The sequence below is a fragment of the Epinephelus lanceolatus genome, chromosome 2 (genome assembly GCF_041903045.1).
Source record: "Epinephelus lanceolatus isolate andai-2023 chromosome 2, ASM4190304v1, whole genome shotgun sequence".
NCBI classification, from domain to species: Eukaryota; Metazoa; Chordata; class Actinopteri; order Perciformes; family Serranidae; genus Epinephelus; species Epinephelus lanceolatus.
This window is the reverse complement of record NC_135735.1, coordinates 40,094,535-40,121,654: the sequence shown is the minus strand read 5'-3', so window position 1 is coordinate 40,121,654 and position 27,120 is coordinate 40,094,535. Positions and strand designations below refer to the sequence as shown.

Genomic DNA, 27,120 nt, shown 5'->3' with positions numbered 1-27,120 from the left:
TATCACAATCAGCCTATCACTGTGACATTGGTATAAGAAGTAGAATGTACCAACGCAAGGCAAACAGGACTAGAAATATTGGCTCAACTCCTCATCACAGACACACATTGCTAGAGTGGGCTAGCGACTCCAAAATCACACATTTCTTGCATCTTTTGTCATACTTCCTGGATGAGAATATTTCCTAATAAAGGAAATGTGCAAATGTAAGGTATCTGTGGTTTGCAGATCTTCTGGTGACTGGGCTGACAGGTGATATGATAAGGAGGAGACTGAATATAAGTTGAGTGACAGCAAGTATTGTTTTTAGGTTGTCTGCCAGTTATGAGTGATGAATTCCATCTATATTTTTATTTACATTTAAGCCATCATCTCCCTGTTAATTATCATTTCACTTATGTAAAGCGCTGTGTTCAGTCAGTTTCAGTGTGAGATCTACTGTATGAATAATTGATCATCCCTCTGATGTTTAATAATAATCATGATTTAGATTTTACAGTGATGATGGTTTGCTGAAACGTGATGAATTAGCAGTATGGGTGCTACAAATAGTTGCAGCTGTGTGTACTGACAGCTGCTCTGTTAGAGAACCTCACTGGTGCAACTTAGTTGTAGAGTAGCTCTGTCTTATTTCTTATTGACAGGTCGAGTGGTGGAGCAGCAGTGGCGTGAGGTAGTTGGGACGGGCCCTAGTACATGCTATTATGACCTCAGTGCACGCTAATTAATAGTTAGAAAGCACACACACACACACACACACACACACACACACACTGTTAGGCATATATTTTTACTAACAATGTATCTGTAATATCTAATTCAGCGAACTTTGCTACATTTTCCTTTTGTTTTTTACATCTTGTCTTTTCTTACTGCTGCTTTTGAAAGGCGTGACTGCTCGCTCAGCTTGCAAATGTGCTTGTCAGTCTTGACAGAACTTGTGTCCAGTTACCGTATATTGTATCGTCTCATTAGATGACTAAATAGAGACTTGGCATTGGACAAGATTAACATACACACATTAATCATTACTGCATATCTTTACATGACAAAATACCAAAGAAAATGAGAATTTTTCCCTAAAATTAATAGTTTTTTTTTAATAGTTAATAGTTTTGTAATAAATTGCTACTGACTATTTTACCAAGAAAATAAATGAACACCATGATGGAAATGGGTTTGTCTTTTCAAGGACATATAAAGCAAATGACACAGTTTTTAATTTAAGGTGAACTGAACACAGATGTAATCCCAAAATGGCAATCTGAATCACTTGCAAGGGCCTCTTCTGCACCCAACACATTGTTGGAGGTGCCCCACCCCAAAGGCCCCAGTGCAACTGCATTGCCTGCACTGTCTATATTTCTGTCCCTGTGGAACAGGCACAAGTATCAGTATGCAAAAAGATTATAAAGAACGTTTATATATCCATTGATTGACTGTGTGTGTGGAAATGAGGCTCAGGCATGTGTGCCCAGCTCCACAATATTTTAGATTCATAAAACAGAAGCATGTGTATGTGTGGCTTTATAAGTGTGATGTAAAAAATGCATATGCATATTTCTGTCTTTGGATATACTGTGTTTTAATGGTAAATCTACACATAGTTTTATGCATCTGGCCCCAGATGTCCAGTCTGCACCTGCAGTATATGTAAAATTTATCATTGGTGCTCGTGAAATGTATATGGATATTCCAGTTCTGACCATGTTTTAGCAATTTAGCCAATTATTTCAATCGCTCTCAACCAGCTCAATGCTATAATCATCAACGTATCAGTGTATAATCAGTGAATGTTGGGGTGTGCTCCTGCACCAAGTAAAAAAAAAACAAAAAAATGCTGAGCAGGTCTGTATACACCGACAGTAAAATCATTGCTATTGTATTTCAGATGTGTTCTCGGAAATAAACCACTTTTCTTCTGTGAACCTTACAAGTCTCAGACTGAGAGTGTCATCAAAATGCTGAAATTTACATTTAATGATAGCTTTGAGTTTACTGCTAGATCGTTCCATCACAGTGTTGTTGCTACAAGTATGTTCTGATGTTGTCTGACTTATAACTACCCTGGAGGGCATGCATAAGGTGGTCCAATTAATTTCTGTGCTGGATTTTCTCTTACAAAGTGAGGGGAAAAATAATTAGAATATTTTAATGAATCAATTATGCTCCTCAGGGATACAAGGACAACTGTGGGCTGCAAAAGTAGTCAGTGAACATGAACATTTGATTGAAAAATAAAGCAAGGTACATCATAAATTTACCTAGATGTATTGTTTTAGGATGTAGCAATAAAGTTGCTAAATCAGAGTCACATTTACATTTTTGTCATGGAGCTCATCCTTTGTGCTGAGCTAGTTTATAAAAATAATAATAATAATAAAAAAAATACAACAATAAAACAACCATTATTTTCCAAATCATATCTAGCAGCCATTTTTACAGAGGTTGAAGGTTAGAGCATCTAAACAGCAAAGGGTGATAAAACAGAATGGATGATAAAGAACTGTCAGGTACAGAAATGACATATAAACAGAGATGTGAAAAGATCTCTAAATGTCAGTTTTAACTGTAAATCGGGAGATAGTGACAGACTTCTTTTTGACCGGAACACTGTGATGGAGTGCAGCGAAGTGTATCTCAACCTAAACCAAGTAATTACATTTTTTTTCCCTGAGCTGATGGAACTGCTTGGATAAGGAAGGTGAGAGGTGGGCAATAGCTTTTAAGTCCCTAAATGTCCAGAAGTTATATCAAAATTGGACTTTTGCATTAAGAACAAGATTAACATTGCAGATGAAGTCGTTATTTAAAGGGTGCATTTAAAACCTTTGGCAAGAGATAATGACTGTGGCTTAAATGCTGCAACTTTGGCAACTCTAAATATCACATATTTTTGCAACAGCTAAGATGCTATGCTGTACACACAGATCAAAGTCCAGAAGTCAATGGAGATTAATATCAGAAGTAGACACACGGGCACATTTAACCCAGGTAATATCTTTGTTTCATAATTGTGATAATAGTCGTGCCTTTGTCACGTAATCTCATAATAGGGATTCTTATCAGATGCTATTAAAGCTAATTATACTATTTATACTCGCACGATTAGGTACATCCTTGAGACTCACTTTCAGGACTGTGAACTGATCTCAACTTCAGATAGAGAGTGTGGACATGAGCAGAATGTATACATTATGACACTATAGGATGCTTACAGTATTCTGAGTTGGGTAGTTACAAGATGCAAAAAGTGTCGCTATAGCCGAATGTTTACTTACTGTAAAAGCAATTGACATGGTCTGGTGTTCATGAATAAATTCCATGTGCACAGCCAGAAACCAGAGACAGGCCATTCAGAGTGCATTTAACTGATAATCGAGATGTGAAGTAATTACAGAGCTGAAATATCGATCAGTTTGGATTCCAAAGGATCCGTCAAGTCTTGCCAGGTTTGAAAAGATCACAAAGTTCCTTAAAGGTTATCTCGACATGTTGGCAGGTGTCCGGAGCGTACAGGCACTTCACTCCCCGGCCCCTCAATCCAAACCATCACTCATATTTCAGTCCAATTCTAAATTTCAAACTTCTCCTCTCCACAATGACACCCAGCCTTTTGAGAGTGACTTTAAAAGGAGGATGAACTCTGAGCTCGGCTAGTCAAATCAATCTAGTCACGGTGGAGAAACGGAGCGGTTCATTACTGGGAGGGCTGAGGAGCTCTCCGATCAGCTCTCTAATATCACTGTGATCCTCTTCTCTTTTCTTACCTAATTGAATTCTCCAGGAGAGATGCCCCTCAGCTGCAGATTTATCATATCCTGAAATTGAAGGAGACTAGCTCCATGAAGGACGTGCGCAGAACATTTAATCCACTCCTCACGCTGTAAGCTGAGCTCTGCGGTCTCTGCCAGGACTTGACTTATCCCACAGTGGACCACTGGCCTTCAGAGAGGTGTCTTTATTCAGCAATGCCCAAGATGAACAGGAGCTGCAACAGGAGGTGCACGCATCCCTTATCAAATATGCTGCCTGTCATGTACAGTGTGACCACCATTCACAACAGATGGCATCATAATCTGTAATCAAAGCCCCTTAAATGCAGCTCACTGCACAATATGTCTCTCTCTACTTCAAACCTTTCCTTGTCTTCACCTCTAACTTCCTCTCTTCTTGCAGTCAGACATTTAGTGCCTCCTTTCCTTCCCTTTCCTTTCCTTTCCTTTCCTCTCTACACTGTAGTAATGAAAGGTTTTGACAGGGGAGATAAGATAACTGGGAGGTGGTCAAATGTGGGACTGGGTGTCTTGTTAACATAAAGATCGAGTGCAGATAAGTAAGTGAATCATAATAAGGAGCTGTGGAGAACAGTCGCACACAATGGAAATGTGCAGGGGGCTATTTCCATTGTTGAGGATCATGTCACAGTGCACCAACACTATAAGGACCTGTCTTTCATTATTTAGATTCATGGCATTCAAATCCTGTCTCATCCTATCGTGGTCTATCCTGTGCAACTTTATATTATTTTACATGCCCACTTGTATTAATTTGTATTCTGTATCTATCCTATTTAATTCAGTTCCATATCCTGTCCTGTATTATTTCATTTGCTATGCTTTTCAAAGCCTATTTTATTCTCATCTATCCTATCCAATCCTATATCCTGTCCTTTATTCCTTCCTGCCTTATCTCTTTTCCTATAGTCTTCTCTTGACTGTGTTTTCCCTGATCCTATATCCTATCTTACATCTTTCCTGTGTTGTCTCATTCCTGCTTTACCTCCCAACCTATATCTTATAGCCTATTTCAAATTCTTTCCTGCATTATCTCTTTCCTATGTCATCTCTGATCCTATATCCTATTTTAAATTATTTTTTGCGTTAACTCCTCCCGACGTTATCTCCTATCCTATATCCTATATCAGATTTTTTTATTCTTCCCTGTGTTATCTCATCCCTGCTTTATCCCCAATTCTATATCCTATATCAGATCTTATATTCTTTCCTGCATTATCTCGTCCCTGCATTACCTCCAATCCTATATCCTATATCCTATCATACATTCTTCCCTGCGTTATCTCTTCCCTGCAGTATCTTGGATCCTATATCATATCTTTTATTCTTCCCTGCATTATCTCTGAGCCTTTATCCTATTTTATATTATTTCCTTATCTTCTGCATTATCCCTTATGTGTGTTATCTTGGATCTTATATCCTATCTTTTGTTCTTAATGGTATGGTTATCTCAGATCCTAAATCTGATCTTATATTCTTCCCTGTGTTATCTCATCCCTGCGTTACCTCCAATCCTGTATCCTATATCAGATCTTATATTCTTTCCTGCATTATCTCGTCCCTGCATTACCTCCAATCCTATATCCTATATCCTATCATACATTCTTCCCTGCGTTATCTCTTCCCTGCAGTATCTTGGATCCTATATCATATCTTTTATTCTTCCCTGCATTATCTCTGAGCCTTTATTCTATTTTATATTATTTCCTTATCTTCTGCATTATCCCTTATGTGTGTTATCTTGGATCTTATATCCTATCTTTTGTTCTTAATGGTATGGTTATCTCAGATCCTAAATCTGATCTTATATTCTTCCCTGTGTTATCTCATCCCTGCGTTACCTCCAATCCTGTATCCTATATCCTGTCATATATTCTTCCCCTTGTTACCTCTTCCCTGCTTTATCTCGGATCCTATAACCTTTCATTTTTTCCTGCATTATCTATGAGCCTATATCCTATATCATATATCATATATCCTATCATACATTCTTCCCTGCGTTATCTCTTCCTTGCATTATCTTGGATCCTTTATCCTATCTTTTGTTCTTCCATGTGTTATCTCCAATCCTATATCCTATATCCTTTTTCCTGTCATACATTATTCCTGCATTATCTCTTCTCTGCGTTATCTCAGATCCTATATCCTATCTTATATGTTCTTTTATGCATTCTCTGGTCCCTGCCTTATTTTAGAACGTATATCATATGCTGTCCTATCTATTCTCAGGATAGGATGTCATCTTATTGTCTATTCTGTATTCTAAATGTATTCCATCCAATCCTATTACCTGTCCTAGCCTATTTTGTGTATCCTACTCTATGCTGCCCCATCCTGTAGCTTATTCTATCCCATATTTTATTCTATTATTACCCTCTCCTATCATATGTTCTAATATATCATATCCGATACTGTATCGTATCGTATCGCATCATATCCAGTCCTGTTTTCTATTCCACCTTATCTCTTATCCTGTCCCGTCCTTGTTTTGTCCTGTTCTGTCCAGCCCTGCTCTACTTTCCTCACTGAACAAAGCCTTCCATAGTATAATCAGAAATATAACCATATAAACTATACTTTTATAGTCTGCCTTTTTGAGATTGTGTTTAGTGTGTGCAGGAAGTGCTAAGTTTGAACGAGATCCCATGCATATCATTCCAATAATTATGCAGGTCTCCAGATGGGATGTATATTAAGTATACTGCCTCTCTCTGTGCTTAAGGTCTCCTACATTTGCATCCAGTATGGCATTTCTGGCAGAGATCCAGTGCTATAAGATCACTTATTTGATTAAACATTATCATGCTCAGCAGGACAGTGGAGCTCTAAGAAGAGTTGAGGTATAACTGCTGACAGCAGCAGAAATCCCTCTGAATCATGCTAAGGTTTTATTGTGGTAGTGAATGGGAAGATCTGCTGTTCATCATCGAGTTTCTCATGGCCAATAACCTTGAATATAATAAAAGCAGCCTGTGATTAGGATCATTGGGATTTTTGCATGTTTAAAAAATAATTTCATATCTCAGCATAAATTTTATATCCTTTTGCCTCTTTCAGTGTTTTGTTGATTTATTAATGGATTTACTTTTTTCAAGCTTCTTTTTCTACCAGAGGTAAACAAAAAAAGCTGTGCTGTGGACTTGTTTCATTTACGATTCTCCTTGTTTCACATTGGTAGCAGGCAGTCGCTGAAATTGTTCACAGTAATTTATTTTGACCCAAACCTTCCAGGACTCTGCAATCCAAAATATGATATCCACAAACTCAATGAAACCCTTAACAGCAGAAATTGTACATTTACTGATAATACTATTGTAAGAAATAGTTGTTTACTTAAAGCTGAGCATGTCAATATATTTATATTACTTATGGCTCAGTGAAAACTTGTAAGGAGTTGCTTGTGACAGAAACTTAAGAAAATTATCAACCAACCCTGCAGTTTCCTTCAGCTCCACAGAGCATGTTAGCATATTTTGACTTATTTTGGTTTTATGTCCCACAGCTTTTCTGTTTTGATTCACTGTCGCCGTTGTCATTACATTTCTAGGAGTAGTAGGAAGCCGTTATCAGCAATAAAGCTTAAATAAACCCACGACGCTGCAGACAGACAAAGTTAGCAACCAGTTGGAGTAAAGAGTGGTGCATTTAGCAGCTAAAGAGCCAGATATTTCCCTCAGGAGTTGATGGTGGCTAAACAAAGCTAAAAATACATATAAGAATATTGGATTTATCTGCCAGGCCATAAGAAATGCAGCTCCAAATTAACTCAGTGCATATGGACTATACCAGTAGCAGCTTCATATAGAGATAACTTGTCAATGTTGTGCTTACAGCTGGTTCTCAAGCCCCCCAAAATCAGTTTTCACTGATTTAAGTTTTTGGTTGCCATGAAAACAAAGAGGACTGACTCCTCTCATTGTTATACATACATTTTCAAATTTATGAGCGAGACACTCACAGGGCATGTCTGCTCTTTTCAAATGGCCTGTGTTTAAGATTCAGAACATTTAATGGTGTAATGATAACTGCGGGTTGCCAGTGTTGACGTACACTGCTTATTATTCCACACAGATGGAGGTGTACAGTGTTGAAAGTGACATCGGTTGATGTGCAGATCCATCGCCTTCTGAGCTGCTGCTGCTGAGTAACTCTAGAATGGAGCTGAATCCGGAGAGGATCATAGCCTGATGACACTTGGCAAAATGGCACACTAATTATAGTCATTTTCATTTTGGGCAGAAAGGCTTGAGCTTAGTCATGTGCGAAGTGTTGATACCTTTCAGAGCACGGACCAATGCTCCCACGATGTTTAGCCCTGCCAAATCTCTGCTGCGGATTGGCGGAGCCTGTAGCGAACAGTGACACTCAGAGGCTTAGGTAGTTTCCACCCAGGGCTGGATCGGCAAACCAGTGACACAGAACAGTCTGGGGGCAGCCGTGGGACGGCATCCTGGCTGGGAATATTAGCAGCGTTAAAACACTTTGAGCTGATGGCTCTGGCATGGCTTCAGAGAAGCACAGCTATCACACATGCAGGAAGTACACTGAATGGTAAACTGAAAGTTATTTTCACTCTGTATAGAGCTGCACTTTGAGTTTAGTTGTAGGAAAAGAATAAAATAATTCAATCACCACAGTCTGTAATATAAATGATTAAGTATTGGAGTTTTATAGTTCATTATTTTCACATAATTGAGTGTGATGCATGTATGCGCGCGTGCACACACACACACACACACACACACACACACACACACTACAATAGCCCACAGGCTCTAGTACTGTCTAGAATATGCAAAGCCCTCTTAACGAAATGAATGGTCAAACATTGTGCGACTTTATGCAAGTTTCTCATAGCTTAACAACGTGAGTTATTAACCAGGAACAATAATATTCTCTAAGAATATTATTAGAATCAGGAATAGAATATGACCTTCTTTTATACTGATTTTATGATTATAAAAAGCACAGGAGAATAGAGGTTTGATTTGAAGAATGGTGGAGACTAAGGACTGAAAGTGTAGAATGATATTGCCAGCCACTGCATGCGCTTCCTAAAAGCAGTTCTTGGTGTGATTGTTATTGACAGGTGTGCAGTTAAGGGCTGTGAAGGCAATGGAGAACGGGTAGGTAGGCATCATTAACTATACACTATGATCAGTATACAGTAACTACCCACACAGTCTGTGTAGTGCTCTTAAAAAGGACTGTAGAGTGTTGTAGCTCAAATAATGGCCAGGTCCACTGAGACCAGCACTTAGTAGAAGCAACTATTTGGCTGATTGGTCCATATTTCGGGCCATCCCTCCCCTAGAGGATCAGTCCCTGGGAAACCTCTGATAACTAAAGCAATCAATTGAAATTTCATTCCTGCTTTTTTTTTTTTTTTCATTTCGCTTTATACTGAACTCTACACTCTCTCTTTCCCTCCATTTATCTGTCCCCATGGATTTTCAGATGCAGTTGCTGGAAAAATTGGGCTCCATCCTTAGTGCTGAATCCATCGTTTCTATGTGGGGGAATCATTTTTAATATAGCTGTAATTTGGTCAATTTTGCCTGTCACTTTAATATCGATATCATATTCTCCAGCTCACAGTCTCTGCTGTTAATGTAATTGAGACAAATTGTCACAATTTGCCTGGTTTTCATATTTTTCCAGTAAAAATGCGGTAGAGAAGAACAGCAAGCCAGTTTGTCTCCATGATGTTTCCATCTGCCAATATGAACACTGAATCGTTTTTTAATTTTAAACTTCGTTTATCAAAGGAAGACTCGTTCAGCATGCATGGTCATTTTGTGTCTCCTGACCAATACTGGGACAAAATAAGAGAGGAAAGTGGATTATAGGCTTTCTACGGAAATCCATACTAACATGCTAAAGGCACTAAAACAGTTTGTGGGATTTTTAGAATGTCTAGAAGTTAATATGAAACCAATAGTAGTTAACTGGCTACTATTGGTGTTGACATTTAGAATGCAAACACTGGGCACTACGCATGTACATAAATATCCCACAATGCAATGTAGTAGATGTCAATCTTAATAATGGACAGCGACTGCGACAGCTCTGTAACATCAATAACACTTAGATTTAAAGAAGTATTTCACTGCTGGTCTTTTCAATAACTGGGCTGTCTATGCAGTAGAGAGAAGCAAATACTTTTGAAACTGGCGCCACATGAATGGAGAACACTGGGAAAAAGGACTGCAGCATTTACTTTTGCTCAAAAGGATAGAAAACGTACAGCTTCCAGGATGCACTGTGCCACACTAGACCAATAAATGCTCCCAATGGTGGGTAGCGTAATGTAAGCTTGGCCATTTTGAGATATGTACAGCTCAGACACATTCTGTTTGTAGCATACACGACATGCACCCACAAACCGCACCCACCACTAGTACAAGACACAGCCACCAACACTGTAAATAAGAGACCAGTATAGCAATAATCCCCTTTATAATTCATAATACAGGAAGACATGATTCACTGTATTAGTAACCAGATGCAACCCTTCCCATTAACCTTATATTACCCTTAACCATCTCACTTCACAGCTAGCTAATAGCTAACTTAGCATGTGCATTGGGGCTTCTGCTTCTGGCCCAAGGAGCAAAGGGGGCTGATTGTGGACTGATGTGTAGGTATGGTGGGCGAGTCATGTAGCTGGTGGGGGTGTCACACAGGTGCAGTTATACTACTCGGCAGCTTTTCCACAGGAAACAACATGGCAGCCAGCTGGTAACAAACAATATAAAATTACATTTAAGAGATAAGTGAGATAAAATGTGTTTCTGAAACATTTTAGGTGAGAGATAGGGAATACAGTAACATAATCTTCATATTTTACTAGCAGTGCTGTTAGATCACAGTCTTTTAGCCTTCATTTTTACAGTTCAGAAACAATATGGTGCCCACTTCCTGTTCATAAATTCTCGCATAACAACTCAACACTGCACTAAAATATATTCTGAAGACATTTTATTAAAGAAAGTGTAGGTAAGATTTCACTTTGGTGGCCGTAATATATTTTTAAATTACCATAGAGCTGAGGTTGGCACAGGTTACCATGGTTATGCCTCTTCACCTGGCAAAGAGGCTGTCAGGATATGGGGCATGTAGTGTGTGATCTTGGATGCAGCGATGGATTCCTTTCACCACTTCAATCTCGATATGCACAGCACCTGCTGTTAGGGTGCACTTGCAAGGCATGCTTCACCACACTTCTCTCGTAAATCTTCTCTTTGTCCATGTAGCTGTATGAACATGGAGCAGGGCGGGGCTCCAACAACCCTCTCTGGAGAAATAAAGGTGGGAAAAAAAGTACACCATACACCCCAGTTGGCTTTGTATATTAATACTGTTGGAAGCCATTTTATAAATCAGATTCTGACCAACAGATGGAAGGCGGATATAATTTCATAGGCTCATACATTAGGAGGGAAGCCTGTACATCTGTCTGCCTGTGCGTGTGATTGCATTTGCATAGAGGTAGCAGCCGCGGGTTTGTCTCAGTGAGTGAAACTGGAGAGATCGAAATACTTGATTCCTATTTACAAGCTTTGAATGCCAAATGTCCCTTATGATTGGTTTGGGGGATGACTTGTTCCAGCCTACCAGTTGCAGTAAATGTTGAGGGAAATAGCTTCCTTTTCCTGTTTTTCATCATCGCTACTTCCTCCGTGTCCTTTTAATACGTCTCCCAGCTCCATCTTTACAATGCAGCTTGCAAACACTTATGAGTCAAGCAACAAAACAAAAAACAAACAAGCAACAACAACAAAAAAACAGGTTATCTGATTGATGTTAGGCGTGTGCTTTAATCTAGAGGAGTGCTACTTCACCTCTGCATCCCCACTCTGAAGTGTTTGGGCTGTGGAAGACTGCTGCTCTGCCTCTGAAAACAGAGAGGGAGGCAGAATGTAGATCAATATCCCAGAAACACACCAGAGACATTCTATTTTATTAAACATTTTCCCATTAAAGCGGTGGTGCGAGCGTTGTAGATCATCCCAACAAAGTCGTAAATCACAGACAGACAGCGGTATTGGAAACAATGGGCAGAATCAGAGGAGATTACCAAGAAACAGAAGATATTTGGTGTTTGCACCACTGGGAGCCTCATGTATCTTGTTCTTATATTACCACACATTTCAGCTGAGGGATCAGTGTAGTGATAGTGTAACATCAAAACCACATCATGTACATCACAACACAACATACTTCTTCATTTCCCAGGTATGGCTCTCTAGCTAATCACATGTTTCTAATCTTATTCAAGACTGACTGAAGTTGCAAACCATGCTTTCTAACTGAGCAGATGTTTGGAGTAAAGGGAAGTGTCTTGCTAAAGGTCTCCAAAGATACAGAAGATCATGACTAAACCACGATGTGAACCCAAAGCAGATTTAAAGATGTACTGATTAATTATTCAAGTCAACAATGGATTAAGTGGCTACATGTAATGTGAAAGGGGATACCTGTAGTGACAAAAACAAAACACTGAGAATTGCCACCTGACTTTGAATAAGCTACCTGCCCAGAGCCAAATAGTAGACAGACAAATAGCTGGTGCACAAAGTGGAACATTTGGTCAAAACAATCCAGATATTTTCCTCACAATTTGGTTGAACTTAAAGGCGAGTAAATACTGGGCTTAAGGCCTTTGCATACAAAGTCTGACTTTTTGGTCCAATATTGTTGCAGATTTAAAAACCTCTTGATATATCTTTAATGTTTACACACCAACTCTGAAACTGTTGCCCATCATTCACATTTTGAGAACAGGTTTGGTTTTCTTCATTTTTTTGCATTCATGTGTGTGTGTGTGTGTGTGTGTGTGTGTGTCCTTACCTGACATATTGCCAGCTGCTGTTCAGGGTCAGTTGAGTCACAGAAATTTGTAGTCTTCTTTTTAATGTGTGATTTTCATATTGCTAGCAGCCATCAAACCAGACCATTGACATAGTCATCTGGAAGTGACGCCTTCTTAGGATTGGATGGACCCAGGTAGACAGTCCAGGTGGAGATGTGAAACACATTGGCTAAAATACAATCTCGGAACCCACAGGCTATTGTTGACAACGAATGAGCTTGAATTTTTTTTTTTTTTTTAAATTTATCGGCATTCCTACACAGATATCTGTTGATAGAGACTAGTCTGAAATGACTGGTCAATGGAGAGGAAGTCTTGGCTCAGATATCTGTTGGCTGCACCGGATTGGCCCAAAATATTGTCCCTCGTCCCTAGAGCATTATCGTCACCAGACCAATAGCTGATGTGTTTAGAGATTGTTGTTAACATACAAATAGCCAAAGTGAGAGAATGCACATAGACAGCACTGAGCAAGAAAGTCCTACTGTTTGCCTAGAAATATGAAGTCCTCCAATATAAGTCTTCTTGCAGTCCCTCAAATCCTGAATCGCACATTACTGCTCAGAACTATTCAGTGCTCGCTTAATAGTTTAGTCACTAATAAACTTCCATGCATCAACTGCAGTTGCGAAAAAAGACAGAAAATAGCCTCCAAATGACTTTTATTTCAGAGCTATCTGTTTGTGATGTTTGAATTTATATCTTTCTATTCTTTCAAGTTCTGCCTTTGTACTTGTTGTTTTCACCTATTAAGACATGAAAAACTGTCTTTTTTCTGGTGCTTGTATTCACAGGAGCTCAGAACAAGCAGGTAGGGGTTCAGTGCGTTGCCCAGGGCCGCTTCAACACAACAGATGGCTGTTGCTGGGATCGAATCTGTTACTGTTTGGTTCCAGGGTGTTCTCCTCAAGCACTGAACCACCCTGCCACCCAGTTCAGATTGTACTTTGTTGGAGGCCATTTTCTAAAGCAGATGGAAGGTGGCTGCAATTTCATAGGCTTTTATGTTAGAGAGCAAGCCAGTAGATCTGCCTGTACAATTTGTCCTGATAGTATCCTGCTCATTTCCTCCGTTCCTGCCAGTTATTAATCAAGTCCTGTCATGGAAGATTTATTTAGAAAGCCCTTCAAGAAATCTGAATTGTTATGAAATACCGTACAGAGAACAAATAATTTGAGACAGATAAGGGAGAAGAGGCAGAAATAAGAGAGACAGACTTTCATTCTGTTCGTGTTGCCAAGAGAAAAAAAAACGCTCATCCCCTTTTCTCCATCACTCAAATCTCTTTTCTTCTGTGTAATATTCATTTTGACAAAGCAGCAATTTAAAATTATTGTACTGTCTAAATCACTGTAAGTCTAGATGAGAGTGTCTTCTTCAATGGCCTGAAATGTAAAATGTTAGCATCTCCATTACCTTTGGAATAATGTTGATTTTTATTTTTGTACCATTTTATTTGTGCATCCTCCTAGGACGTGGGAATAACAGGACAGAGATTGAATGGCCCTGTATAATCATAGCATCTTTGTTATTCATATCCATCTTTTCACAGCAGTCTTATCCACATGCATATTCAATGTGCCGCGGACAATCAGAGGTTCTGAGCAGACAACATGCTCAGGTCCGCAGGGAGGTTGTTCTCTGCTTCCTCTGTTCCTGTTTGTTGACAGCAGCTTGATGAAAATGGGGATGGTGCTAAATTTTATCACAGGGCATAAAGCGGAGCTGCAAATGAAAACATTTTGTGCTCACATAAATTAGACTTTTTTTCATATCACAATATTGCGTCAGTATCTAGTATACAGTATTATTGAAATTATGTCCCATTGATGCGAGCCTGTCATATTGCCTTGTGTATTTAATCACTGTACATGCCAAAAAAAAGCTGTTTCCCAATGAGGATAGAAACAGTATAAAACTGTCAACTATTGCATCAAGTTAGCCTGAACAATGTGAATAGAAACAACTGCTGAGATCTGAGCGAGGTTCAGTGCACACCAGCTCTTTAGATATGACAGAAAACTGTTAAGCTGTTTCTTATTTGCCAATCATTTTTGGGACTCTGGGCTCAGACTCTTTTACTTTAGTTTTGTATCCATTTCTCTATGTAATGAAATTTTCGGCAGTATTAGAATCAAAGAAATTTACTTTTTTGTGACTTAAAGGTTCTGTATGTGACATTCAGAGCATTTGTATAGCAGAAAATGACTATTTGCTATTTAAAGACATATTGAATTAATGGCTCCTGAGCAGAGAATGAAGTCAAGTTAATACCTGTGTGTGTTGTATTCAGAGCTTCTCTGCCTGTTGTGGTAGACAGCCCGGCCGCACCTACATGTTATTGCATGTGTATATTGCAGCGTACTTATACAATGGTCAGTATCAGTATCAGTTACCACTGATACTATGATGGCGTAATCTGAGAAGGGTAGCACCCATCTTCCAAGTCCCCCCTGGTTAACACCATTAGCTCTGTTAGCACTGTTGCAGTTGTTTTATTAAGATATTTTGGGGGGGCTTTTTGGCTTTATTTGCTAATTTGCTAGGACAGATATAGCGTGACAGGGGTAGAGCGATGGGGGATGACATGCAGCAAAGGACCAGAGGAATCGAATCCACAGCTACTGCGGCACAGACACAGCCTTTTTACATGGAGCACCTGCTCTACCAGGTGAGCTAGTGGGTGCCCCACTGCTGCCGCTGTTTAGCAGTGTTTATGGAGTTGGCACTGTTAGCTGTTAGCTGCCAGCTCAGCCAACTCCATGTCAAGAACCATGTCCAGAGAACCCGTATGCTCTGAGTTTTGTATCAAGCCCCTTAAAGGAACAGCGTGTAAGATTTAGGGGGATTTAGTGGCACCTAGTGGTGAGGACTGCAGATTGCAACCAGCTGAAACTTCTCCAGGATAGAATTCCTTCAGTGTTTTTTGTTTAAAAGATTTTCACCGGGAGCTAAATTATCCGCAGAGGTCTCATTCTCTCCAACTCAAACAGTCCAGGTGATTAAAACTGGTAAAAAAAAAAAGAATAAAGCAGTTTCTCGTTACAAATTAGTGTTTGTCCACTGCTGTTTGGCAGGTCGCAGACAGGCCGCCAGCCCAGCACCTGCTGATTTATGCTCACCTTTTTTCCCTGAGGACTTAATGTGTGCTCACCTCATTTTCAGAGTATCACATGATTCTCTGAAAATCAATAACAAACAAGGCCTTGCTTTCATCTCAGTTGTCAGATTTCTTGCCTGAAACTGCAAAACTGAAAAACTGTAAAAACTCTCTAATGCTAAATATCTCGCCTCCTTGGTCCCAAGATCAATTGATTCATCAATCTGGGGCAGAGGGTCCGTGACACTGAGGAAATGGAAAGTGGCTGCCTGGATGTTTCATTTCACAAGCTGAGATCCAAGAGGGATGACTGAGGATTTTTGCATTAGGGACTATTATTCAATTATTCAGTAAAAGAGTTTTTTTTTTTTAGCTTATTTTGCTGGTTTTTAGTATTTACCCAGCTTTTCTGTGCCTTTATTCTCTTGTGGTTTGTGTTGCAGCTGCTACTGTTTAACATTTTTTCGAGTACTTTTATTTTGAAATGTCTGTATTAGGGGTGCAACATCCTTTAGAGGTTTGCCAAACATGTGTCCAGTCCTGATTGGATAATTAACACAGATTCAGCCATATTGTGGTGTTTGTATAAGCTGCATGTTTTCAGATTCTGTAAAGCAGTCTGATGAAGGCTCCCTGCCAAAATGTGTTGGTTAAATGAGATGCAGACTCTTTCAGTAAGTCAGCTCTTCTCGCTGTTGCTGTTATTTTCTTTCTTTTCTGTGACTTGAGCCTGATTTAATTTACATGTGAGACAAACATTAATGTTTCCTCTGAGCTGCTAGGGCTACAATTACGTTGTTAGAATTGATGCAAAATTGATTCTGAATATTAAAGTAAATTGTTTGAAGCCACAGACGTTTCAAACATTTGTCACTTCACCCACTGTTAAAGGCACAGGCAGTGAAAGATTGGGTTTATTGACTGCATATTTCTAACAGCTGACCTCTCTTCTGAAGTTTTTAAGTGCATTGTCTGCAAATTGCCCACCTCAAAATGTCAAAACACTATAGGCCTAGCCTAAATGATTTGGGCTTTAACTTGTAAGATTTTGATCAGTGCAACCTCACCCATGTTTCCGGTCTTTGAGCACATGAGACCCCAGTGTATAGACTTTCTCCCCAGTCCCCGGGGTAACACAGCAGTACTGTGAGTAAGCAAAGCCTTCCGAGGGGAATCTGTCATGTCTGCTTGCAGGTCACATTAATGACTCAGCTCCTTGCTTTCAGAATCAGCTGCCTTCAGTTCAACACTAATCTCAACATCAGCAGTGTTACTCTGCTGGCATGAAGCAGTTACAGCCACCACACATTTTTAAGCCACACTTTCACATTCCTGCCTACAAACACACATTTAGCTTTTATGTGGCAGTCAGCTTTAATGCCTTGATTGTCTGTATGATTGTTTCTGTGAGTAAGTGACTGTCTGCTGTATGAGTGGGCTTATGTAACACTGGTAATACTGGCAGCGTCTATTAGCACCCAGTTGCTAATGCCCCTAAATGCTAGCATTTCATTTTACTATTGATATTTTACAGTGCATATTTAAAAGTTGGATACCTTTGTGTTTTTGTAGCTCAGCTGGCTTGTTCTAATTCTAATATCCACGTTTACATGTCGCACAGTACTTCATGTGTCTTGGGCAGATCAGATCAGTTTGACGATTAAATGATCTGTGTGAGTGAAAGAGCAACGGGGACGAGAGCCTGTGATGGCAAGTTTATAATTAATTTATAAAAGTGATTCATCCATTAATTTGTGTTTAAGTTCTGGATAGTTGTTAGCTAGCTAACTGTTATTGCTAACAGTTAACTGTTGTAGACACTTGAAATAACAAACATAAATGGCACCAAAACGGATAGCAAAGTCAGTGGTAAACAGAGCGCATTTGGTTTACAAGATGGCGTCGCAAGCAATTGTGAACCAGTATGGTGCTAAAGTAGTATGAAAGCAGACCAGTGGGGGGTGGGGCAGACAAATCTGGTTTGTCAAACAAACAAAGGCAAGAACCAGACAGGAGTTCCAAACACTTTATTTGCTCTCAGTAGTTTTAATCATACCACATTTTGATCCAACAGAGATCTTCGTCAGGCATTTTGAAGTCACCATCACAAAGCAACTTTAAGGTCTTAATATTTCTTGTTCTGCTTTGTGATGGTGAGTACAAAATGCCTGACGAAGATCTCTGTTAGATTGAAACATTGCACAAATAAAACTACTAGGGGCTTTTAACCCTGTGAAACCTGAGCAAATTAGCTTGGTTTCTTTCAAAAACATGGGTAGAAGGCAATGAGCAACGAAAGACGAAATGACCCAAAAATTAGCATGAAATTAGTAGACAGAGAAAATTAAAAACAAGAAAAATAGTAAAAAAAAAAAAACAAAAAAAAGGAAAGTTAAGAACAAACAAAAACACAAGGAAAAATGATCTTAAAAATTACAAATAATTTTAAATATATAATAATGATAAGTATTAATATAGTTTTTCCCCTAGCTTTTTAGAAATAATTTTCAAAATCTATTTTTTACCAAGTTGCTCCCTTCTTCCCCTTCTTTTTTTTTTTTTATCCAGCACGTGAAAATGTTTTTTGGATGCCAAGCCCTCCACCCTGCTTGTCAAGCAAACAAACTCAATTTAAAAACCATAGACTGTCTAAAAATAATGGACGTGGTCATTTTGGAGGCTCGAATTTGGCACTTTGGCTAAAGCTATCTCGGAAAAGTTGGAGCTAGGGAGGAGCAAGGGGTGGATCCAACTCATAGACTATGGTGATGCTCCTGATTATGCGTAACTTTAAGCCGGATGACTTATATAAAAATTCCCCCCCTGTACAGTTGACATGAAGGTGAAAATAAGCTACAGAGAACAAAACTGTGTTTTGTACCAGGCTGTAAACATGATTATCGCCACTTTCTAAAATTGGGCATTTAAACATGAGCGTCTATAGGGATTGACTACTTTTGGAGCCAGCCTCTGGTGGCCATTCAAGGAACTGCAGTTTTTGGTATTTGTGTGTTTGCTTCAGTTTCCAGCCAGAGAAGTTTCCACTTAGTAACAACAGTCTTAGTCACATGTTTACGTTCACAATGTCCAAAACCATTTGGCACATTAAAGCACAATGTCCTGTGACTCAGCTCACATTACAATCTGAATTGCTGGTAATCTGGATTTAATCTAAATTTTAAGACTCATTTACTGGATAAACGACCTGAAACGGCATCACTCGTGTTCTCTTATTGCTAACTACCTCCACCTGCCAGCCTTCATAAAAAAAATTGGCAGCCTAGTAGCCAACAATAATGTCATGCAAAGCAAGGTTTTACCGGTGCTGGTTACATTTGGCAGACCTGTGTTCTCCTCCCCACCAAAGCAGGTGATGCACCCCCCGAGCTCAGTGCTCAAATAAACAGAATGTCTCAGAAGCCGGCTCATCATTGTACACCAGATGCACAAGAGCCAAAAGATATGCTACAGGAGCAAGTTTGCCAAAACCAATTGCAGGAATGTTATTTTCCTGCTGTTGTCATAAAATACAAACTGCTATCTGATTGCAGAGCCCATACTGAACGATGAAATGTCAGTGCAATTCAAATCTCAGGTTTAGGCTGCAAGATTGGTATGTGTTTCTGTGTCTATGGATGAGTATGTATGTATGTGTCTCTACTATATCTGTGCTGCAGCAAACAGGCAATCAGCTGTCATGCTGCCAAGTATAAACATCTATGTGTATCCCTGATTGATGTGTTCATAGTCCTAATTTGAAATTTGACATTTAGGATGAAGTTCCCTTTAGCGTTTAATGATATTTTCCCCTTTCCAAAACAAAGCAATGAAGCCTTTGCCAGGTCTACTGTTACATCTTCTCATTTCCCCGGCTTAATTGAAACCGGTGTGCCCTATGTGTGTTGCCTATTTCCTTTCCCCAACCATAACAAACAAATCATTTACAAATGTTCTTTGTCCTGGAGCTAATTTAAAGACGCCAGCTTCACCTCTTTTATCCCGTCACATAGAGAGAGTTTTTCCCTGGCAGTCTAGTGATAGTATTAGACAAAGTAAAGTCATCTGCAGTATTTATTGGGTCGGCCCCCCCTCACACTCCCCCCTTCCCATAGATTAAGCTTCAGAAGCCGCCTCTTGGCAATTAAATCTATCAGAGGGCAGCAGAGAGCGCTCTGTCAGAACTGTTCCAATAATTGCAATTTAAATGAATATGGATTTAAAAACGTTGACAACACAAAGTCAGTTGTTGGGCAACTTGGGACTGACAAAAAAAAAAAAAAAAGAAGGTTTTCTCCTGTCATATCTCCCGGATTGTTTTCCTTTCTCCTCAAACGAACAGGAACCTCTCATTTACTATTCTCTTTCTCTCTGTTTACAGACACATAGAGAACTGGACGGGATTGCAGACTCTGAGAGACGTCGATATGGAGCTCTACACTGGACTACAGAGACTGTGAGTGTTGATGCTGTTATCTGGAGGGGGAGTGAGGGCAGACCTATGATAGAGACACTTCACTGTATTTCACTCCTGCTGTGTTGCAGATGTGGGAAAAGGACAGTGGAACCTGTACCGCTGTTAATCCCTATTTTCCATCAGGTCGCCTGCCTGCTTGATACAGAGAGGCCACTGGTTTTCTCCTATATGAGAGCAGTAATTCAGCTCAGAGTACAAGTGGCTGCAGCTGTGGCGTCACCGACGAGGCATTGGGATTTAATGTCCGATATTTCTCTGAATGTGACACAATCCCGGCTAATTCTCAGAGGAGATGACAAGGTGTTAGTCAGGGTGTGTAGAGAGAAGAGGGAGTGAAGGGTGTGTTTCTGATCCTAACACAAGCCGATGTTTAAACAGGCTTTTAATTCTCGACAGTCACACGCCGGTGGAACATCCCCTTCGCTTTGCTTAGCCACTGATCAAATAATGCTAAAAAGCAGCAGGGAAAATTGAATTAGAGGTCCCTGCTGTAGCGTTGTGATTTTTTTTTTTAATTCTCATCTTCACTTCTTAAAGCAATGTTCCTCTCCCTTTCCTGCTTTGCTACCGTACACTATGAGGCCACATCCTTTACATTCCGCTCACCCTGTCACTGCTCCCTCAGCCGCTGCCTCCCGACCTCCTCTTCCTCTTGATTTCTTTCTCCTTCTCTGCAGAGAACCGTATTCTCCTTTGCCCTCCAAAGTCAGAGCTGGCCTCTCCCCTGATCCCCTTGATCCCTCATCAGGGAGGCCAAGTGCAATATCTCCACTACTAAATTAGCATTTTTCTCATTACCACCACCTCTCTCCTGCTGCCTTGTCTGGGGACACTGGCTCCTCCCTGGCTGGAGTCGGTTACCTTCCCATGGATGGCTGTTACCTTGTTTGATGCTTCCTTGTGGGCCTGTTAGCAGTATGGAGAGATGAGTGAGGAAAAAGTCACTTTAGAATACCTTCCACCTGGATTTTAATTTGACCTCATTCATCTTTACTTGAATCAAATAAAAAAGTATGCATAATTAAAGTAAACACTGATATCATCTGACTGTATGCTTCATCTCTTAAAAAAGGAAACTGACTGCATTCCTCAACAGCTCATTATTATATTCTTCCACAAAAGATTATCCTCGCTTTTCTACAATATTGTTGCATTGATAGTTGTTGGACAGCAATGGAGCTCTGACACAGAAGAATAAAATATGTCAGACTTTGGATTAGGGTTGGATGGAGAAAATCAAACATTGCTATATTTTTGAACAAATAAGTATAACGATATTTTGACGGTACTAGAGGGTTGACTATTGGTGCTTTTACAAAACATTTAAGGCTCATTTATACTCCCTTCACGTACGAAAATAAATGTGTCTTCCTTTACGATGGCACAGTTACAGCCAATAGATGGCACTAAAGGGCATAGTCAAATGTTTTACACAACAACAAACAAGGCGACGGTGGAGGAGGTTGTAATATTGTATCTTTTAACAGAGGCAGCCTAGTAGATGGCAGCTTTATATGTGGCCATTATATACATCCCGACATGTGGATGGAGAATTATTTTCAATATATTACCATTTCATTACGTTCCGCCATTTATATAAACCTTTATTTAATCAGGTAAGTCCTGTTGAGATCGAGATCTCATTTTCAAGAGAGACCTAAATACATAAATGAAGACATAAAACAACCAATTAAAAAGTACAATGTAATATAATATAATATAATAATGAGCCAGTTAAAACAAGTTAAAAAAAAAAAGTCACCATTAACATCCATCAGGTATTTCACTAGATTTCTGAATTAACCAATTGAATTGGAATTAGAGTATCAAGCTTCAAAGTACACTACAATTCATTCCAGGTGTATGGTGTCAAAGAATCTTAAAGCAGTCTTTCCCAAATCAGTGTTAGTTCTAGGAACCTGCAGTAATAACCAGTCCTGCGAATGTGTGGTATGTGTTACGTGTGATGTCAAATATGAAGGCAATTTTTGCAATGTTTTGTCCCCTATGAATAAATAACAACAAATGCTTCTAATAGAAAAAGAAGGCCAACCCACTTTTTTAAAGAAAACAATGATGAGTGTCATAGCTGTCCCCAGTTATAGATCTAAGGGCTGAATGGTAAACAGCATTAAGGGGCATAAGAGTGAAGGCTGCGGCATGGAGATAAATTACATCACCATAGTCTAGCACTCACAGAAAGATTGCTTCCACAATCTTCTTTCTTAAAGATATAAGAAAAGATGACTTCTTTCTGTATAAAAAACAGGCTTAATTTGCATTTTTTGTGAGTGCATCAATATATGGTTTGAAAGTGAATTTGTCATCAATCCAGATGCCTAAATATTTATAATGTGGAACTTGTTCAATGGCTGTACCATTTAGAGTGCAGATTTGAAGAGTTCTGTGGTTAATGTGTTTGGCTCTGGAGGACAGCATACATTTTGTTTTGTTGCCATTTAATACAAGTTTGAGATTTATAAGTGCATTTTGCAGAGCATTGCAAGAATGCTGCCGGTTTTCAGTAGCCGAATTTACAGAGTCAGCCTAACAATATAAAATAGTGTCATCGGCATAAAAGTCGACATTACAGTTTTGCAGAGACAAAGCTATATCATTTATACAGTGTATAGCACTGGTACTAACACTGAACCTCGTGGGACACTTTTATCCCAGTTGTAATTGTTGAACCATCTAATGGCTTGTGAATCAGATTCAATATTTGATAGTCTTTGCAGGAGGAGGGAATGATTAACTGTATCATAGGCTTTTGATAAATCACTAAAGAGAGCAACACAGTGCTTCCTATTATCTACAGCTGTCACAAAAAATATTAAAAATAAGGAGGTAGCAGCGTCTTTGCTTAAATACCTTTGTCATGGTCGTATCTTGCTTGAAATACGCTACATTGCTTCCACGATCTCCAGTGGTACTGCTCTGTTTTGTCCGTATCCTTAAACTTTTGGGAAATGTGCACACATATGGCCAAAATAAATGTAGACTTCGGACAGAGGGCTCTGTCTGTCACTGTCTCTGTTTCTAACATTGATCTTAAATCAGCCCTTACACTCCTATTTAATAAATAATTATCACTAATGTGGATATAATGAATATGTGGGTAAAGACAAATAAAGGTCTGATAAGTTAAGAAAATTACATCACTTACTGATATGCAGACTTTAAAACCAGGAAAAGACAACACTTAAAATGTTAAAATAAATCTCAGGTGATATCAAGATATTGATATGATATGAATTTATTGCCCAGCTTTACTTTGGATACACAGAAAATACAATGGATAAGTACCTCATACAGCCCCACTTCAAAAAAATACTATAAACTATAAATAGAAAAATATAGAATATAACTGGACTCATCCCTGCTACTTTGGCGCATGATTGTGCTAAGATTTACTTTAGCTGGTTGCCAATTGGCATTTACCACAATTCTGGTATTGCATGTTCAAGTAGATTTTTACCTTGTTTTTTTTTTTATCTAATTTCTATCTGGCAAAGATAAAATGATAAAAAAAACTGAATATTCTAAGAAGAGGAGAAGAACAGGCAGTGTGTCCAATTTTTCAAGGTAGTACAAAGGCACTCTTTAAGGAAGAAAAAAAAAACAACAAGTTTTGGTGAAGTGCTGTGGCCTTTTAGTTGGGTCTTTGTGTGACTTGGAAAGCTAAATGTCCGCCTCTCAAAACTTTCAGAGTTGTCTAAGACTCCACATTAAATGCAGCAAACATCAAATCACTGCTGTTTACAGAGATGATTGTGTTCAATATAATTGTCATTACTGCTGGGAGGATAATAACCAAAGCTCAACAGTCATCTCTGAACATTGCTATGCTAATTTCGACGGAGTGAAATAACAGTGAAGTTATTGTTTGTAATATTTCTGGGGAACCCATCAGAAGATTTCCAAGGGCCCCAAAACCTCTGAAGGACCCTTGAAGGTCCCAGAGCCCCACTTTGGGAACTTTCGGGTGATGAAACGTGATGTCCCTGTCAAACACCACAGAGGCATGATCAGACATCTAGAAGGTAATTGGCATCAACAGCTGGGTATAATCAGCACACTGCGTTATGAGGCGCTCGCTGATGATGTCAATGACTTCTTTTGGAGACAGACATCTGTGATTACAAGATTAGAAGTCATTACCATTGTAGCCCAGAACAGTGGTTTCCAAACTGGGTCGCTGGGAATTCCAGGACTCCTTTAGAGGATTCCATGGGGTCCCCCAGCAAAATGAGGATTAGTTTAATTTCACAGTTATTTCACTCCATACAAGTTAACACAATGTATAAATGTGTTGGAATGCATGCTCTAATCAGAGGTTCCACTCACTTTACAGTAAAGACACACAAGTTCACAAATCTTTCATCAAGTGGTGGTTCAAAGTGAATTTTCATTTCAGTGCCAGCTCCGCAGGGTGTACACATGCAGATTGAAGTTGAAATAATTGGAATAGACATGGACTTGTTACAGTGGACGGCTGCAGCAGAGACTAAAAGATGTAAAAATATCTGGAAATGCACTTTGAGAGCACAAGTTTTTTTCATTTAAATTTGCAGATTTATTCAAATGCCAAAATATTTTCAAACTGGAAAAGACAAAAACATTAACAAACTTGGACACAAATGGTGAAAGAAATCTTGAGAGGGTTCTAAAAAACAAAAGCAAAAAAGAGCAAAGAGGCTCAAGCGCGAGAAAGGATAAGCAAGCAGCAATAAATAAAAAGAAAAAAGAAAAAAAAAATCAAAATGGCCTTGATGCATGATGATCACAGCAGTGAAGTTCTGTGTGTATGCATGTGCCCACGCCAGGAAGAAAAGAAATGTCTATGTGTTGTGGTTATTTATTTTTTACAGTTTCATCTGTATTTTATCTTTTTTTTCCATTTCAGAACTATCATGAATTGCAACCTGAGGGTGATCCAGGCTCGAGCGTTCGCTCAGAACCCACACCTACGCTACATGTGAGTAAATATTCTATCTTTGACAGCCATGTTTCCCATGCCCTCAAATGATTTGTTATGATCTGTAATGCCTGACAGCTTGAAGCATAAGGCTATAGATGAGTTAGTGTTGAGCAGAAGATGATGCAGTTGATAGAGACTGGCTTCGGGAAAATTGTGGCGCTGCCATTACTGTCGCAGTAGCCGCACATCCTAAATGAGACATCCATTATTTGCCTTGGATAATTGGATTCCTATCTGCCTTGGTTCTTTGTGCTTCGGTAAAGCAACATGCCAAAGACGCAGTTCCATTTAGCCTGCACTCACCAAATGGACAATATGTCCAGGAGGCCGAGCATCAGAGAGCTGCGCGAAGAGCAAAGTAATTTCTTTAACAAAGGCTGATGTGTCACCGTATGACAGCCTGTTATTCCCCAATTTTCCAGGAGTAAACACGGTGAGGAACTCAGTCACAGTCTTTTACCTGAACACATTGCCATTTGCAATTTCCAGTTGTCAGCTGAGAGGCAGTTTGGTCTCTCTTTTCTGCTGCGGATGACTGCTGTTAGGCTTGAATCTGTGCACGTTGCACTGCGTGTGTGTATATGTGTGGGTGGGAGAGATAGCAAGCGGTAGTTTATAATGTGGATGCTAAAGTAAATTCAGTGTTTGACATTTTTGAACCTAACACAGAAAAGACTAGTCTGATTATCAAATTCATCGTCTTGCAAACTGACTTTTGGGAATTGGAGTATGTGTGTACGCCTCTGTGCTGTGTGTGTGTGTGTGTGTGTGTGTGTGTGTGTGTGCGTGTGTTTATGTGTATAGACTTCTTCAAAGTAAAGTTGGTATTTGCTTGTCTCTTTATCTAGTTAGGTGATTGGTAGAGCTAATCGAGCTCATCAACATTTAATGAAAGTTATTTAAATCCCCCCATCTCTTTAATTGTCTCCCCAGAAGATGGATTTACTAACATAAGACTGAAAACAAATAAATGATTGTAACCTTCTCACCTCTTCCTCCCTCTTTCTTCCTGAACTTAATTGCTGTGCGGGAGTGAGCTGAAGATATAAGAAAAGATTAGGTGAGAGGGTGATAATGCCTTTCTTTCCCCTTTGTTCTCACCTGTGGTGTAATGGTAAATAAGTGTGAAGTTAGTGATCATTATAATACAAACCATTATAGCACAACCAAAAATAAAATCGTTCCAGAAGTGTTAATTTATGCCTTTCCCCTCTCCAAGATCTCATGCTATATGAAATTCTCATTGGATTCAGGCTAAAAGTGTGATGAATGATGTTCTACAAATAGAAAGGATAAATCAAGTGAGTTCTTCACTTCTCCTACATGGAGGCATTTGCATTGTAACGAGTGAGAGCCCCACCCCAGACAGTCCGCGACAGGCTCCTTTTGTGATCTCATTAATGCAGATGGACTGTTGCTAGGTGACACGGAGGATGATGATGTCAAAGAAGATTAATTATTATGCCTAAGCTTAGCCTCAGAAGGCCGACCTCATTGATGTCTGTGTCAGACAGGTCTGCTCAAAGCCGGGGCCATCAAATGCTCAACTGGTTGCTCCTTTTGTGAGGAGATTTGTAGCTGTTCTCTTCATCACATGTTCCGGCTAAAGACAGACATGTTAAAGACACATTAAAGGAATACTTTACCTCCAGAATGACCATTTGTATATCAATTGCTCACCCCATGTTACACTGAATTTACATTGAAACATTTTTCTCCCGTGCCTCTGGTGAAGGAAGAATCCAAAAACGAATAAAATTCTTGATGAAGGAAAAGGGGTCTGCATTTCACAACAGCAAAACTATATCAAAACATCCATTCACAGACTAACACAACTTGTGCAGTAAAATCCAAGTCTCATTTATCTAGTCATATGCTTTCCAATCGGACAG

General features: G+C 39.4%; 1 protein-coding gene across 3 annotated transcripts in view; it reads left to right on the top strand.

Annotated features, from left to right (window-relative positions):
* ntrk3b (neurotrophic tyrosine kinase, receptor, type 3b) overlaps positions 1–27,120 on the top strand; it is a 257,785-nt gene that overhangs the window by 20,141 nt on the left and 210,524 nt on the right. For all 3 annotated transcript variants that reach the window (XM_033625920.2, XM_078161658.1, XM_033625911.2), the window contains exons 2-3: positions 20,152–20,226; positions 25,154–25,225. In XM_033625920.2, the coding sequence (XP_033481811.1) occupies positions 20,152–20,226; positions 25,154–25,225 (147 nt within the window). The remainder of the gene's footprint in view (positions 1–20,151; positions 20,227–25,153; positions 25,226–27,120) is intronic.